At 47.4% G+C, this 17,220-nt stretch overlaps 1 protein-coding gene across 1 annotated transcript in view; it reads right to left on the bottom strand.

The window, feature by feature from the left end:
* The window catches only part of LOC142892377 (nucleosome-remodeling factor subunit BPTF-like), a 35,458-nt gene that overhangs the window by 12,099 nt on the left and 6,139 nt on the right, over positions 1-17,220 (bottom strand). The window contains exons 5-22 of the mRNA XM_076032515.1: positions 15,779-15,922; positions 13,488-13,742; positions 12,890-12,963; positions 12,409-12,761; positions 9,944-10,075; positions 9,221-9,350; positions 8,934-9,069; positions 8,532-8,819; positions 5,853-7,197; positions 5,646-5,770; positions 4,976-5,104; positions 4,741-4,894; positions 4,492-4,615; positions 3,723-3,978; positions 2,591-2,761; positions 1,637-1,761; positions 852-945; positions 535-746 (exon numbers count right to left, since the gene is read on the bottom strand). Coding sequence (XP_075888630.1) covers positions 535-746; positions 852-945; positions 1,637-1,761; positions 2,591-2,761; positions 3,723-3,978; positions 4,492-4,615; positions 4,741-4,894; positions 4,976-5,104; positions 5,646-5,770; positions 5,853-7,197; positions 8,532-8,819; positions 8,934-9,069; positions 9,221-9,350; positions 9,944-10,075; positions 12,409-12,761; positions 12,890-12,963; positions 13,488-13,742; positions 15,779-15,922 — 4,247 coding nt within the window. The remainder of the gene's footprint in view (positions 1-534; positions 747-851; positions 946-1,636; positions 1,762-2,590; positions 2,762-3,722; positions 3,979-4,491; positions 4,616-4,740; positions 4,895-4,975; positions 5,105-5,645; positions 5,771-5,852; positions 7,198-8,531; positions 8,820-8,933; positions 9,070-9,220; positions 9,351-9,943; positions 10,076-12,408; positions 12,762-12,889; positions 12,964-13,487; positions 13,743-15,778; positions 15,923-17,220) is intronic.

Below are 17,220 nucleotides of genomic sequence, written 5' to 3'. Positions count from 1 at the left end.
TTATGTATGTGTATACAAACATGACATGTAGGGGTGGGAATCGCTAAGTGCTTGAAGATTCAATTCGATTCCGAGGGCTACGATGCAATTAATCGAGATTTATCACGAGTATGTATATATATATATATATATATATATATATATATATATATATATATATATATATATATATATATATATATATATATATATATATATATATATATATATATACATATATATATATATATATACACATGTATATACATGTGTATATATATACACATATGTATATATACACACACACACACACACACACACACACACACACACACACACACACGAATTGTGATAAATCAGGATTCTTGATTAATCACGAGCCCTCTGAATGGGAATGGAATTGAATCTTCAGGCACGTAGCGATTCCCACCCCTACATATCATGTATGTACAGTGTATATTTAAACATATCACACCAAGTTGTTCTTGACTGATCAAAAATGGTACTGCTTCCACGCAGAAAAAAGGGACAGAGAAGACGGAGATGTGGCTGCACCTGTGCACTTTGCGTCAGCTGCATGAGCTGCGCCATGGTGAGCTTGACTTGACCCTGCTGAGGTCTCTTAGCCTGCGGGAGGGTGGCGGGGGTCTGTCCAGGTGACGTGACGGCCGCTTGGGGCGGCTGTGTGGCACCCAGGCCTGGCGAGGAAGAGGGCAGCGCAGACCCGGGCGGGCGGCTCATATGGGCTGCGGCCGGCTGAGGCGTGCCTTCAGGAGACCGAGAGTGAGACAAGGTGTTGTGAGGCGGGGCTTAAGGAATATAGGTCGCATGCTACCATCTGTAAATTGTGAAAGCGACAGCGGAAGGGAGACCTGGAGAAGCCAGCGAGGGAGCCTTGGCCATGGTGGTGCCGACGGAGGTAGATGGAGAAGAAGTCTGGCTCACTTGGGCTCGACCTGCGGTCCCCTGAAAATCAAAGGTCAAGAGTTGCAATTACTGCTTGGAGTTAAGACGGACACCAATTATTACCAGGCTGTTTATGGGAGTCACTGACATAATGCATTTAACTAAATTATATCCAGTTTTAAGTTGAAGATCTTGAATGCTCTGCGAAATCAGTCAAGATATGCTGAATAAGTATGGGAACGTTTTAGTGTTGAATGAATATATAAACCATGATGTTTTCTTGACTCTGTTATGGTTTAGCACAACACAACTAAGTGTGATTATAGTTGTTACAAGTTGTTTTTTTTTAGAAATGTTTAAATTTATTTCAGCAATTTTAAAGTATTCAGTGTGTGTCGTGATGGCTGCATATTGCACACTTGATATTTATTCTCTAAAGACGTATTCAATTAGACATTCAAAACAACAACTCAAAGTCAAAGCCATCCCATAATGTGTTCAGCACATCCTGACTGATTCTCCTGCACGAATAACGTTCTTGGAGTATTCCACGTTCCAAGTTATTTCATGAAGCTGCTTCTAATGGAGTTGAATGCAGAACCGACTCAGTGACCCTAAAAATTGTACGGTTGTGTATATACACGAGAAACAGTTTGTTGCTTGCAGTAATAACACGGGGATATCAACAACACTGGCGTGAACAGTAAATTCACCACATGCAAAGCGAGTTCGATGTTTCAAGACGACACACCTGTTGCTGAGCCGCGGTGGCAGACATGCTGGCCCTCAGGCTGCCAGTTGTTGGGTGAAGGGTGCTGTACGTCCGAAGATTCGCCGGGGGCCCAGAGGGGAAAATGCCCAAGACTTTCTGCTGAGCTACACCCACAAAAAACAAAGGGTTAATTAATAAAACAGGTAAATATGTTAAATATATATATATAATAGAATCTTTAAAGGGTCCAGTGTGTAATATTGTGGTCTGAATTAAGATTTTTATTTAGGTAAAAACTTCATTTACTGCCCATAAATACTTTTTGGGTGAGCAGGACACCGTAGCTCAAAGGCAAACTCAGGAGGGGGAGAGAGAGAGTGACAGACGCTGCAATCTAAAATTTAACCACTTGATGTCGCTGTTTCTTTTTCAAAATCTCCAAATACTGGTGTAGCTCAGCAGGCTGTCTGCTGAGCTACACCCACAAAAACACAAACGGTTAGTTAATAAAACATGACAACATGCTAATTAATGTAACAGGTTTACAGAAGTCTACGCAACATGTTTTTTTTTCGGATTTCCCTAAAAAAATAAAAAGTCTTTAAAGGGTCCAGTGTGTAATATTTTTGTCTGATTTAAGAGTTTTATATTGGTAAAAACTTCATTTACTACCCATAAATACATTTTGGGTGTGCAGGACACCGTAGCTCACAGGCAGACTCAGAGAGAGTAACTCTCCGAACATTACACACTTGACCTTTAATTGATGGAAAAAAAAAAAAAAAATTAAAAACAACAAGCTAAAAAGAAATAAGAAGTTGTTAAAAAAAAAAGAAAAAAAGAAAAAAAGAAAAAGACATGACACAAAAGTACTTATTATTACAGTTGGATTCCAGCGCCCCCACAACAAGACACTTTTACATCCATTCTTGCACATGTGCTGCAGAAATAACCCCTATTCCAGCAGGAATGGATGACACACATGCGCCGTACCTCCCTGCACGGCCGGCACGTTGAGCGCCACAATCTTGCTGTGTGCGGGGAGCGGCAGTTTGGTGGCAAGGACTTGGCCGGCCACAGTCACTGGGCTGCCAGTGATCTGGAAGGTTTGGTCTGAGGTGGCGGCGCTGTTAGCCACCGTGACCACCAGACCGGTGGGGGAGGCTGCAAGACACAGCACGCCACCACCAGTCAAGCGCGAGGAAACGGCCACGAGAGCCAGTGAGCGGCTGTGCTGGTGGTGGTGGTGGTGGGGGGTGCCTGGCGCTAGGCTGGAGCCAACTAGCAGGGCTGATGTTGGCATTTTGTTTGAATGAACAACATGCAGTTGCTTCCAAGTCGTCTGTGTTCACGTCCCCCCCCCCCAGTGCTGATATTACAGGTACTACCCGAAAAATTAGAATATCAAGTAAAAGTTGTTTTATTTTGGCAATTTAACATAAAAGATGAAATTTTATTGAGCCATTACACACAAATTGACATATCTCAAGCAGTTCCTTGTTGTAACTTTGCTGATTAAGATTTTCAGCTTATTAAAACCACAAACCCACAAACTCAGAAAATTATTCTAAAATTTGAGGGTTTTCTTTTTAAACTGCAAGACCTGATCAGCAAAATCCAAAGAAATAAAAACTTGAAATATATTGATTTGCATATTATTTGTTTATATAACATGTCAAATCCACCTTTTAAGTTGAATTGCAGAAATACAACAAGCTTTTCAGGATATTCTAATTTTCTGGGTAGCACCTGTAAGTATAACGGCTTTGGGACGTTTAATGAGATAATGGCTCCAACTCTCAAGTGGCGCTATTTGAATTTGTAAAGCTAAGTTTGGTGATTGAAAAAACAAAAGGGGGTCCATTCTTGTATGTGGACGCATTGAGCCAAAATTATATTTGGACTCAAGGTCACATTCACAAAAAAAAAGAAAGAAAGAAAAAAAAAAGGAAACGTCAAAGAAATATCAGCTGACCCTGCAAAACATACGGATGGTGAAACGATGAAATGAAACAAAATGGGAAAAACAACACAGAGAACGCTTGGCAATGTTCTTCATCGGACTGTGACTATGACGCGGTAACGACGGACGGGGATCCAACGCAACATCCGCGGCGTGGCTTACCAGAGCTGCTGTTGCTTTGGTTGGTTTGCCCCTGCTTGACCCAGGACGCAAACGACTGATGGAAGTTTTTGTCTTGCTGGAAGGAGACTGGAGAGCTCAGTTTGGAGGCCAGGACCATCTTGGTGCCGGCGGTCACCTGCCCGGACCTCTGGCCGACGGACGACAGGCTGCCCGGCGTGCCGGCTGTGGTGGTGGCGGGCAGCGTTGTGGAAGTGGGGGTGGCGGCCGTACTGGACCTCTGTTGTTCCAAGCGTTTCTACCAGTGGGAGGAAAGGTTTCAACGCTTGAGTCACTGGGCAACGGTTTCCATGAACTACCTGACTACGGAAGCCTATTGCTGCCATACTTCAAAAAAAAAATAATAATAATAATTGGGCTCAGTACCACATTATTTTGTGAAAGTTTCACATTTTTACATGAAACTATCATGTTATTTTGTCAACCTATCACGGCATTTCACGATAATTTTCATATTTTAACGACATCATTTTGACGTTTTTTCATGATAACGAATTTAATCCAATGAAACAAGGAATAAGCAAAGTGCTGTGGCTCGTTTGCGCGATTCGATTGAACTGGACTTTAAGCTTGGCTTGAGACATGGTGAGATCCTGAACTGAGCTCTGGGGGTTAAGTGCTCGGTATCAAGTAAAAAAATGAAACTTCCCCTCCGTTTTATTTATTTATTTTTTAGTATGGCAGCAATAGGCTTCAGTGGCTTGAGCATGCAGAGCCAAGCCAAGGTTGGTTCCCAACCCACTGCTCCCACCTGCTGGGCAGCCATCCTGGCCTGCTTCAGCTGATTCTCCAGGTGTGCCTTCACGTCCTCGGACGTCTTCAGACTGCTGGTGGTCTTGGAGGAATCGATACCCTGTGACTTCTCTCTCTCCAGCCTGTTGTTTCAACAGGGAAGGAGAAAAAAATGCAATCAGTGCTCTGATAAAAAAAAAAAAAAGAAAAGAGAAGAAGAATCCCCCGATATTTTAGGGAGGGAGAGAAATGCCTGCGGGTGTCGAACCGTTCTGTGAAGGCCCGGATCTCCCAAAGCTCCAGCTCCTCTTCGGTCACCCAGGTCTCCACGGCGATGGGTCCAGTCAGCTTGGCCGGCTCCTGCTTCTTGGGCCGCAGCGCACTCGAGCGCAGGCCTTTCCTCTGTGGCGTCGGCGTTTCTGCTTAAGAGAGGAGAACCGTTGAAGTTCCTCTTCAACTCATGTGCCGCGTCGCTCAATCGACAGCTTCCGGTCTCCGCCAACCTTTCTGGGTTTCCCTGTTGCCGAGGGGGCAGATGATCTTTCGGATGCAGTATTCCGAGCGGATGCCGTACGGCCCCACGTCCCTTCGCTTGATGATCTCCGTGGTCGTGATGTCAGTGTCGGTGGTTTCTGATGAGAGACGAGTGAACTAGGTTATACTGGCAGCAAGGTACAAAATTGCATTGCTTGGACAAAAAGACAAAAAAGGTTTTAAATCTATGGCTGAGAATCATCAAACGATCAAACAATCATCAAATCTGATGCCAATTTCAATACCGTTTCAAGAACGATACTTTTTTTTGAAACCAGATGTTTTAAAACCAATATACAAATCAGGATTTCCTGCAAATCAAGTTTGTTGTATTAGCGTCATTTGGGGCATATGAGCCACTTAAGACGTCTAATTTTCACTCCAACATAGAGAAAAGTTTGCCAGTGCCTTTAGTTTACACCTCTATCACGTGCAAGCCAATCCTCAGTGTCTTTAGCCCTTGACACTTGCAGACACTAAGACCTGGAATTTGGCAATGAAAGGTGATACGTTTTTCAATATTCCATAGGATTGGCTTTTCTGTATCTCTGTGGTAGGAAGGTATCCAAGTTTGGTATCGAGTCCTGTTAAGTGTTTCATGCTCAGCAAAGGTGGTGGTGTGTGTACAGTGCTCGTCACCTTTCCGAGTTGTCCCCACGGCAGCCGAGGGTTTCACAGCCATGTCGTCCCACCTCAGGCAGGCCCACAGCAGCCTCAGCATCAGGCTGACCCCTGCTAGTGACCTCACAGTCTGCAGACGGTACCTGAAAAACCAGCATCACGTTACTATTGATACGTCTCTCTTTAAGCAAATCTTTGCAATTTTATATAAGAGTTGAAATGGACCTCCATGTGATCCCAAAGGTGGGCCGAGGCGACGGGTAGGGCCATATGTCCAGAGCAGGCTTGGCGTTGTAGTTGAAGATGGGCACCTCTCGGATGCTCCCCCTCCTGGCCAGCTTCTTCAGGTCGTCGTTTGGCAGAATGAAGATGCTCTTCTTGCTGCTCTTGGTCACAAACTTGCGGTAGGACGGCAGGGCCGTGCCCGAGCGGGCCTTCTTGGTCTTGGAGAACTTGAGGAGGCTCACCTTGTCTCGGGTGGAGTATTCCTTGCTTATGGTCATGGAGCCAGGGGGGGCCGCCGCCGCCTTGGCGTCGGGGCCGAGAGCTTTGGCTTTGTGAGGTAGGGCAGCCTTGGAGGAGGTCTGGGTGGTGGTGGTGGTACCGGTGGAGTTGCTACTTGCTGTTTGAGGCGCTGCGGTGCTTTGGGAGACCGCCGACGTGGCCTTGGCAGCTTCGCTGTCGGTGCCGTCGGTGCTGATGCTACTTGGGCGGGGGGCGCTGGAGGACGGCGGGTCCTCATTCTTTGCTCCTCTCTCTGCCACGTGGTTCTCCAATTTGGGGACCTTCAACGGAGGCGGCTGACACTCGGGCGAGTCCACCTGTGATACATTTCCATTCACCAGGGACTTGAGAGGGTCTTTGTTCTCACACTGGACTCGACCGGCCTGATCCGAGTCGGCTCCGACCTCGACACCGCCGTTGACCTGCGGGGGGGTGGCTCGGCTGTGGTCGACCTCCATCTTGCCCTCCTTTGCCTCGAGGCTTTCTTTGCTCTCGACGTCGGCCGACAGCAGGTCGTTTTTACTGTTCACTTCAGTTTTTGCAGGGGACCCCCCATTGAGCTCCTGGAGAGCCTCCTTGCCGTTCCCCTGCACGCCGTCCATCTCCGCCTCTTTGAGTTCGGGCGCTTCGGCTTTGACGTCGACGTTCTCCTTCTTGACCTCCTTCTGCTCCTCCTCGAAGTCGAGCTTTTTCACCACGTCGTCTTTGGGCTCTCGTTTCACAAGGGGAGACGCGGCAGGCTGCTGCTGCTGCTGCCGTGCGCCTGGCGTGGGTTCCGCAGCCTTGCAAACCGGGGGAAGCTTCGCGGCCGTGCTTTTTGCGTGCCTCATCCGCTCCAGCCTCTGCTTCTCCTCCAGGGTGAACTGCTTGACGCGACGCTCCAGCAGCCCGTCCAGTTTGGAGGGCCTCACCTTCTTCTTGTAAGCCGTTCTCAGCTGAAAACCCTCACTCACGTTGACGACGTCGCTGTAAGTCGCCGCCGCCTCCGCCGCCTCCTCCTCCTCCTTGAGTTCTGCCTCGGCGGGACGGGGGCAAGGCGGGGACGCTTCTTTGTTTGCGGTTTTCTCTGCAATCGTGAGAGTGAGAGAGTTCAGACTTTGGTAAATTAAGACATGAAGGAAGTCCTGAGTTATTTTTGGGCGCTTACTAAATCCGACGCGCCACAACCTGGCCCACTCAACCGCATCAATTATCGCAACCCAGCCAGCCCACAATCCGCTGTCATTAAAGGTCCAGTGCATAAAATTTGCCATGATTTATATTTTTTATATTGGTAAAAGCTTAACATGCCATAAATACATCAATAAAAGTGTTTAATGGCACAATAAGTTATTTGGTTTTCCTACCCTTAGAACCACTCTCATTGTATGTGTGTGTATGTATGTATATTAAGGGTGTCAAAGTTAACGCATTATTAACGCGTTAACTCAACGCCGCTTTATCGCGACAATTTTTTTATCGCGTGATTAACGCACACGGTGTTTTGTGAACCTTTGGCCGCTCCGTACATTGTGGAAACGGGAAATGAATTGACTCACAGCACACAGTCACACACTTGCAGCCGGCGTGTAAACACAACAAAAAAAAGAAAAAGACACTGAGCGTAGATGAGCACTAGGAAGGACGAACGTGGATAAGGCGTCAATTGTAAATGGAAAGTTCCACTTCAAAACCCTGCCAGATGGCAGTCTTGACAGGACAAAAGTGATGTGCATTTACTGTAACGAGCGCTTCCATTCGGCGCCCATGTTAATCAACAATCCGCGAGGCTCCTCTCGCGGATCGCGCCATGCTTTTAACGTAGTTCACTGGAGGTGAAAGCGGAGCGCCGAGCGCTTCCATTCGGCGCCCACGTTAATCAATGTGGTGGTTCACACAAGACGAAGGCGAACAGGCGCGCGGCTCGCGCCATGCAGTTGTTTCGGCGTCTGCTCTATTTTGTGCGCGAGCGATCCTCGTCATCAGGAAGTCGCTCAAAAAAACGAGAAAATCCGGTGAATTTTCAAAATAAACCAATTTCAAAATAAAAACCGAATGACAAATTCGATCATATTTGTATGTTATATTTGTCAGTACATTGTATCACACACACACACACACACACACACACACACACACACACACACACACACACACACACACACACACACACACACACACACACACACACACACACACACACAACTGAGCCAATTTTCTAATATTAAGCAGTATGATAGCGTATCGACATAAACTCATTTATCTTCAATCTGTCAATAATAAATATTTAGAACTTGTAAAAATCCCATGATGCAATATTTGCACCGTCCCGCCTACAAAGTGAAAATGTCTCGACTCGGCTCAGCCCGACCCGCGGCTGACCCGTGTGTTAGGGTTGGCCTGCGCATCACTAGTGCGTACCTTCCTCTTGACTTATGACTGCAGGTTCCGGGCGGCTGTCACCCCCCTCTCTTTCCTGCCCCTCCTTCTCTTTTTCGTCCGCCTCCTGAGGGTCCATCGTGACGTCGCCTTCCACTTTCACCGACTGAGGTTTGCAGTTTTCTTCGGACAAGCTGCGTTCGGGCGAAGCGTCGGTCGTTGCCGGTTTGCTCTCCTCGCTGGACGTGTTTGGGCTCGTCGGATTCTCAGCGTCCGCTTCTGGTTTCTGTGGGTTTGCGCAAGCCGAGGCGTTTTCCTTACGACGCTTAGCTGTTCCCGAATTTGGTAGGGGAGGGGGAATGAAATAAATCAGAATGAGCGGCCCGTGTGTCAGCCAGTGAAGCAAATTCACACGCAGGAATTATTCCAGGCACACGGGCTTACCCTCCAACTCTTTGCGGTAGTTTACGTTGGTGTTACCCGGTAGTTTTGGAAGAAATCGTGGCACCCGTGTTTTGCTGATCCAGCTCCAGCCGCCGTAGCCAGTCACTCGGTATTCCTCCCCCTTCTGCTTCCACACCTACGGAAAACCAAAAAGAGTCCCATTTTGAGGCGCATTGCAGTCCACGCAGTCCTTCTGATCCGCCTATGAACTGCTGCTCACGTCGGCCACGCGGGGAAACTCTGTAAACGGCCCAATGAGCAGCAGGACGGCGGAGAGGAGGCTTTACCTGGTGCTTGATGGGGATGGTGTACTTCACCCATGTGGCCTGTTGCAGGATTTCCTCGTCCTCCAGTTTTTTCTCTCGTTTTTTCACCTTCTCCTTCTCTTCACGCTCCATGGAGGTCATGCGGTGCAACCTGAAAGAAAAAACAAACAAAACAAAGAAACAACAAGAAAAGAAATTAAACACTGTCAATAAACTTCCTTTCAGTTTGGATAAAAACATTCCAAATGCCCTTCAAAGCCTCAGGAGATCGAGACATCAGGAAGTGACCTCCAAGCCAAACTGTTCCTACAGAAACGACTTAACTTCAAGACACAAGAGACAAACCCAAAGGATTTCTGAAACATTCTATGCCAGGTATGGGCAAACTACAGCCCGGGGGCCATATGCGGCCCCTTTAAGCTTTTTAATCCGGCCCTCCGAACTTGAAGAAACAATATTAACAGTCAGTAAGTCATAAAATAGCTTTATTTCAGCCATTTTTTCAGTGTTTTAACAGTTACTTCAATAAAGAGCTGAACACTATACACTAAAGACGCTGCTTTCGTTGGAACTTTGCTTTGGTTCATTTTCTGTTGACATTAAAGAATATGTTTTCTACATATCCCATTATCTGTCAAAATCTATAACCATTGTGGCCCACCAGTCAACAGGTTTGACCACCCCTGTTCTGCACGGAATCTGTACTCTGCTTTCATTTTACGACGGTTTTAAGCTCTTCGTTACCTTGTGTGTCCAAGAGAATCTTTCCACACGGGCAGCATCACCACTGGCTTGATGGCACACTCTAGGATGGCCAAGGCCAGCGCAAACTCCCTGGCCTTGCTGCACATCTGCACCGCTTTGTTCCAGTTGGACCTGCAAGCAGAATGTAAAACAGGAGTGATGACATATGGCCCAAGTAAAAGGTAAGGCTTGCATACAGTGGTTGGTAGCTTGGTTTATTTTTTTTCAAACTGAACAGTAAGATAAGTAAGAGCACCCAGTCTTGGCCAGATTAACAAGGCTAGACTTAAAGAGGCTCTCAGCTATTTATTTTATTACCATTATGATGTAGGTAGGGCTGGGTATTGTTCAAATTTTTTTGATAGGATGCCAAATTCGATATCTGTTCCAGAATGATATCATACGACTTTATTTCAGACACAGAAACTGGCCCATAGAAAAAAAAAGAAACAAAAGCAAGTACAATACAATAAATAACACACAGTAAAACTGATAAAAGGCTAAAATGCAGCGTTTCCAGCGGCCAGACATTTATCGAAAGCAGCTTCTGGTTAAAGCCAGCATGATCCCATTAAGGGATTTTGCCCAAACGAGACATAAATTTATGCATCAACTGCCTTAATGAGGCTCCACAGGTGGGAACCCCAGAGTTCACACAAAGCCGACTGGCACTGTGCCATCTAGCGACACGAAGGAGGAGTCGCATCGCATCATTGTAGGCTAGAGTGAGTCTCTGCAGGCGACGCTTCCTGTGTCGCCACCACAGATGTGCTGTGCACATAGGAGTGCAATGGCTCCTGAATAAGAACCATTCAACAGTAGGTGGACGCACGCTAAACTCACGCAACAACATGTTTGCTTGAGCATATCATTTGCAGCACTGTCTGTGCATGCGTATCTCTGTCGTCACTCAGATCATCAGTTACAAAGTGACCCAGGTATTGTATTTCGTTACAGGTTTTAAGAGACTCGTCACTCTTTTTGGGTGACAAGATACCTTTTGGGATGATACTCAACCAGGTGTCTTCAAACCAAATTGTACAACAACAAAAATGCATTGCAATTACAACACAAACCTTTTATTTTCCAATTTATTAGTGATTCAGATCAGGAGTCCCTTCAAATCAAATTTGTTATATCGCTGTCCTTTGTCGCTACACCCGTGACACAAATGTTACATTTGGATTAGAATTAGATTTATTTGGCATGATGCTAATTTTCTCTCTGGCGTAAACCTAAGTTTGCAAGTGTCTTTCGTTCACGCCTCTATAACAGTAAAAGCCAATAACCAACGACTTTAGATCTTGACACTGGGGCTGCAGCTAGCGTGTATTTTGGTCATCGATGATTCTATTGAATATTCCAACGTACTCCGCTTCCACCTTCTCCCGGTTTGCATTGGACGCATGGCCTGTGAGTGAAGCGCGATGTGTCACACTGAAAAGAGTCTGTTGGAAACGTGAGCTCTAAATGGAATTAAACGACGCCTCGAGGCAGGTGAAATTCCGAGTTACTCAAATTACTCGAGGAATTGTTGCAGCCCGACTCGGCGCACAAAAGCCAAATGATTGCCGGCTCGCAGACGCCAAGTTTGACTTTTCTTTTATGTCGGTATTTGGCAGCGATATATTTGATAGGGTGGGATAGGATCTGATAGGACCGGAGCATTTTGGGTGGTGCTACAAATGCACCAAAGTTCAGTACCACGCCTGAGATTTCTGGACAGAAAATCAGCTTCCCTGAAAGTTTGAATCTTCAGAGGGCTTCATGCATGTCAGCACAAGGCTTTACATGACCGGACCAAATGCATGGCCGTGTTTAAAATAGGATCTAATGCGCAAGTTTAAGAACCCTTACTATGTCATATGAAAGGCTGACACGGGTTGACAACATGAAACGGTGATGCCTAAAAAAATAAAAAACACAAAACAAAAGAAACTTTGCGTTGTGCTCAATGAAAGAAGCGGTGTCTCACTGTAGAACACGTGAACACTTGCACGTCTGTGTGAATTTTGTGATCTCCAGGTTGGTGGAAGGTGACTTTCATTTTGTTTTGTACTGTGATTTACGAAATCCTCTTTGTGAATCAATTCAGCTAAAAGAATCCTGATGTTTTCTGGGAATATGAAGGGGAGATTATGTGCCGGTAGCTTGGGCTAAACGTACGGAAAAGGCCTGCTGGTGTCGGCGACAGAGCATTTTGTGTCCGATCTGACAAATTCTTTTATTTGTATCCCGATATCCCTATTTATATCACGTGTGCTATGTTTTTTTTTTTTTCCGTAGTCACGTGGCTATCATGGATGTAATTCTGGGAATATTATGAACTGACAAATGCATTGATCAGTGTCTAATAAGCCCATGAGGGCTGGCCACCAATCAGGGTGTTTCGCACTAAAAAAATAAACAGATTAATCAATCAATCAATCAATCAATACAAAAGAAACAGTGGATGTGAGCTGCACCTGTGTGACGCCCAGTTGGGGTGCATGAAGGGGCCGGGCACGCTGCTCTCCAGCTGGATGATGGTGAGGCGCAGGGTGCACACCGTCACGCTGCGGCAGGCGTGGATGGAGCCGCTCCACTTGAACTCGGACGCCGTGGTCAGGCTGAACTTGTGGGAGAGGTGCCGCTTCTTGTCGTGGTCCTCGCGGTGCTGATGCTTGTTGAGGGCCAGGAGGTTGGTGCTGTACTGGTTCACGTAGGCCCTGTATTTACCTTCCTGGCCCAGTTTGAACAAGTTGTTCAAGTTCACCGTCGGCTCCTGTTTGGGGAAGCCCGGCAGTGAGCCGTCGCCGTCGTGGCGCGCAGGCGACGACTGAAATGGGAGAGAACGCACTCGGCATAAGTTTAAAAAAAAAAAAAAAAGGATTATGGTGACAATTCGAGACTTTGGAAAGAATGAAAATCGTTGCTCGGGTTCCTGCCGGTCGGTCCTGGCCTCACCTCTTTGCTGCCTCTGGGCGTTTGGATGCTGGGTTCCCGTCCTGGTGTTCTTCCACTGTTGCTCTTCTGCTCCTCTGTCAATGAAAAGCCCAGAAATAAATTGAAATCAAAATTGAAATAAACCATTAGATAAGGTGTGGGTACCCCTGTACATTTGACTCATGATGTCAGTGTTGTAAGTCGCTACTACACAACTGAATGTGGAAGAGTTAAGTTGGGGGCAACTGGGCTTGTTATTTTGATCTTGAAGACGTTCATCACGTCACGTTAAGGTAACTTGGAGGTTCGAGAACCTTCACAGACCAACTACACAACCCATCATGCACAAAAACCCGAGTTCAAATTCAACTTGCTATATAAACAGGCGGCGAGGACTGCTGGCCAGACAGACAGACAGACAGACCACACATCTGGTTGACAACCACCTGTTGCAGTTGCCGTGCACTCTGCACCCGGATGTGTTTGGCCAAATGTGGCTGAACAAGTCAAACGCAGCGACAATAAACTGGGATTTTTGTACATTACTAGCGAGTGAGACGTTTAACTTTCATGTCAACCAGCTGACACGATTTCAATGCCGAGTCCCCCAACGCCGTACCTCTGCCATTCTGGCTCGTGAATGAGGATCGAGAGCACTGATCGACCAGGTCAGGCTCCTCTGGCTTCATCAGATCCTCGAACCCGAAGAGATCTCCAAGAATGCTGCTTTCCTTCTGTTGCGAGGGCGGCGGCGGCTGCGGCTGCTCCTGCTGCTGCTGCGGCGGCGGGGGCAGCGGGGGACGATCCTGGGTCTGTTCTTGCGAAACATCGGCCTGCGTGCCTTCACCGTCAATCTCTGCTGTAGCGTCTTCATCTGAGGGGGAGAGAAAAAGCCCCGAAAGGAAAGAGAAATACATCAGAGCTGGCAGAGGCAAGGCTGCATTTGAAGCGGGGACGTCAAGTCGACCTGATGATGTGGGCTTTGAGCAGGGATCGCAGCCGCGACAACACAACTGCCATGAAAAATTCAGCGGGAGTCGAGCGTTGCGACGGCAGGGGCGAGGCTGCCGCGATTCAACACCGCCTGGAAGATGTGAGCACCGTTTCAACATCTCAGGCGCAAAATAAGACGCCAAGTCCATGCATTTTTAATCAAACACTATGAGATTTGGCAGGTGGAAAAATGAACCCAAAATGCCACCCGATCTAACATGAAACTCAGACTATCACGTAGTAGCTCTGGAAATTTCACAGAAAAGTCGTGTGATCAAAAATATCTTGTTCAGATTTCTCTTCTGCCTATGTCATTTAATGCTGGTGCTGATCTGCACGTCACATCAGCAGATGTTAACAGGCAGCGCATCCAAAGGGCTGATAAACCTTCTGGTATTAAACAATTCATTAAAGGTCCAGTGTGTAAAATTTGGCTTGATTCATGAGTTTTCTATTGGTAAATGCTTCCACATTGCCCATAAATACATTCACGAAAGTGTATACTGGCAGTACAGTAAAAGTAATTTGGTTTTCCTTCCCTTGAAACAGTTTGTATATATAAGAATATCAGTTCAAAATATACACAGAGCAATTTGGGTCTTGCTCCCAGTTAGCTGCCACCTTGCACCGCCATGTTTTAAGGAAGTCCACCTTAAGAAGATGCTCTGCTATCAGATAGGACCACAAGCATCAATGAGAGCCCACCATGACTGGATGTAGTTTTTTTTTTTTTTTTACCTTGGAAGTGGGATCAGTGAGTTCAGTGGTGCGCTTCCTGTGAATGGAGCGGTTCACTAGCGTTCACTACATGGTGGTAGAGGTCTTAGCCGGACTACGTAAGGCCAAGGCTGGTGTGAAAGCGCCCTTAATGTGGCATCAGCCCGGTTGGGTCTGATGCCACAGCTCATACACACAAATCCCTGCCCAAAGGAGACACACGCTCCAGTGAGTGTTGGTGTGTGTGCGGCTCTTTGTTGGCAGGGCAGCAGGTGGGGCTTCAAGGGTGGAAGGATGGTGGTGGTGGTGGTGGTGGTGGGGGGCTTTGGTCAGATGAAAGGGAACCCACTGAAATGCCCGTATAGTGGAGAGAGGTGCGGTGTGCTCTGTGTGGAGAAGCATGCTTTTCACCACAATGCTGAAGAAATGAACGCAAAGCAAAATGGAGACGGAGCCGCCAGCAGACGGTGCCAGAGGTTTCACGGCAACAAGCCGGGACGAGGCGAGAGGAGTAGCAGAGGGAGGCCTGCCAAGCCATGATGGGGGAAAAAACCCAAATGAAATTAAAAAAGAACAAGTTGGCGGCGCGGTGAAAATGGCCGCCAAAGTCTCGGCAAACAGCGCTTTGTCCTCTGCGAGTCGCAACCATGACGGCTGAATGAGGAGATTGGGCTGACGGCGATGGTTGGACCGGGAATTATGATATTTTAAGACACAAATAACCTACTGGAAGCCACGGAGGACAAAGATGAAATAATACGGGGGGTTCCGAACGGAAGAGAGGCGAAACCCTGATCATCGTCTTCACACTATTAACTCTACAGGCCACACGCTTTGTTCCATTCTGCTTTCTCCAAAGACCACTGATGTGACTATCTAAAATCAGCCCCGCAGACCTAGCTAGTGCTACCGTCTCTGAAACGGACAAAGACAGGATGTAATGTTATTTGTTATGTGCTGGCGAAGGAGAGAAGGAATAAACGAGTGGAAGGCCTGGACCAGAGGCCACTGAGCAGAGCCAGCGAGGGGCCTGAGGAGGCTTAGCAGCAGTTGGGGGGGTGGGGTGACAAGCAGACACGATGGTGATGGATGAGCAGCCCAAATGGAAGGATGACTCAAACAAGTTGGTGATGCTGCGGCTCGATGGCCGTCGACATGGACAAAGGGGACAAAGGGGAGGCGGCCCAGTCGTCCCGGTACCTGTCCTCTGGTGACTGGGAGAAGGAGCGGGTTGCTTTTCCGCGCTGGGCTCAAGCGCCTCGGTTTTAGCGTCGTCCCGTGCGGCCGAGCCGGGTTTGGGCGAGGACACGGCGGCCTCCTCGGCAGCAGGGGGCGCCGCGGCCACTGGGGCACGACATGGGCGGAGGAGGGGCAAAGGAAGAAGAGAAGTCAGACATCGCTGGCACGCGCTCAGCTCTTCCTCTTCCCTCACACACACTGATAGATAGGTGGATAGACAGATAGATAGATAGATAGATCGACTGACAGACAGACAGATAGGATAGACAGACAGACAGACAAATAGATACAGGCAGACAGACAGACAGACAGACAGGATAGATAGACAGACAGATAGATAGATAGACAGACAGACAGACAGATAGGACAGACAGACAGACAGACAGACAGATAGACAGATAGATAGATAGATAGATAGATAGATAGATAGACAGACAGACAGACAGACAGACAGATAGGATAGACAGACAGACAGACAGACAGACAGACAGACAGACAGATAGATAGATAGATGGGCGTGTTTCCACTGGCTCGCTTGGTGTCAGCTCGGTTTCAACCGTTACCATTTTGGTACCTGCTTCCTTGGGGTTCCAAGCGTGCTGACCAGGGACCATAGTGGTGACAGCACAGAGCAGGTCACAAAACCAAAAAAAAAAAAAAAAACCCCCGCCATTTTTAAAAGCCCCGCGTGTGGACTTCTACATCATCACGTATTTAAAAACTGGACTGCTTATGAAACAGGACCATAAGCGAACGGAGAGCTGCAGACGGTTTTATTCTCGGTGGACGGAAGAAAAAGCTCAAAGAGAGCTGGACGGACGGAGCGACACGCAATGCAGAAGTCTTCCTGGTTTGGTGGCCGCTGTACAGAAAACAGTGTCAGGAGAAATAAAATAAAAAGAATGCACCAAGGGCTACAACAGTCGGAGTGGAACGAACAGAGAAAATGTTGGAGGTTTGTTCAGCCTCATGGATGCAATGGACCACCGGCCCGGTCGGCAACGGCAGTGAGACGGGCTCGACTCGGACGAGAGAATAGTCAGCCACGGCAATATTTGAAAACTGGGTGTGAGCGTATTGAGACCTCAAGCAACTTCAGTTTTAAGACTACTTGCAAAGTACAACCGCTGAATTGTGTCGATGAACCGTTAGCCACCACCGCTAACTCCGTGCTCTGCTTGTGTGTTGTGTTCGCTGGCAGCGAAGCTGAAGAGGCAGCGACGTTTTGCTCCTTGCAGCGATTTCAACGCTGCTAGCGTGTTAACAACGGTTGTATAGAGCTCTTCCTGCTTTGTGCTTTGTGCGGACTTAAGTTGTGCGGACAGTCTTGTCTAATAATAAACGACCTGGAGACTCAGGTGATCGTTCCAGCGTCTACATTTTCTCTGCTAGGACAGTGTTTT

The sequence above is a fragment of the Nelusetta ayraudi genome, unplaced genomic scaffold, assembly GCF_046127955.1.
Source record: "Nelusetta ayraudi isolate G7.1 ecotype Tasmania unplaced genomic scaffold, CSIRO-AGI_Nayr_v1 ptg000034l, whole genome shotgun sequence".
Classification (NCBI taxonomy): domain Eukaryota; kingdom Metazoa; phylum Chordata; class Actinopteri; order Tetraodontiformes; family Monacanthidae; genus Nelusetta; species Nelusetta ayraudi.
Note: the sequence above shows the minus strand (reverse complement) of the source record. Positions and strands in the feature narration are given on the sequence as shown.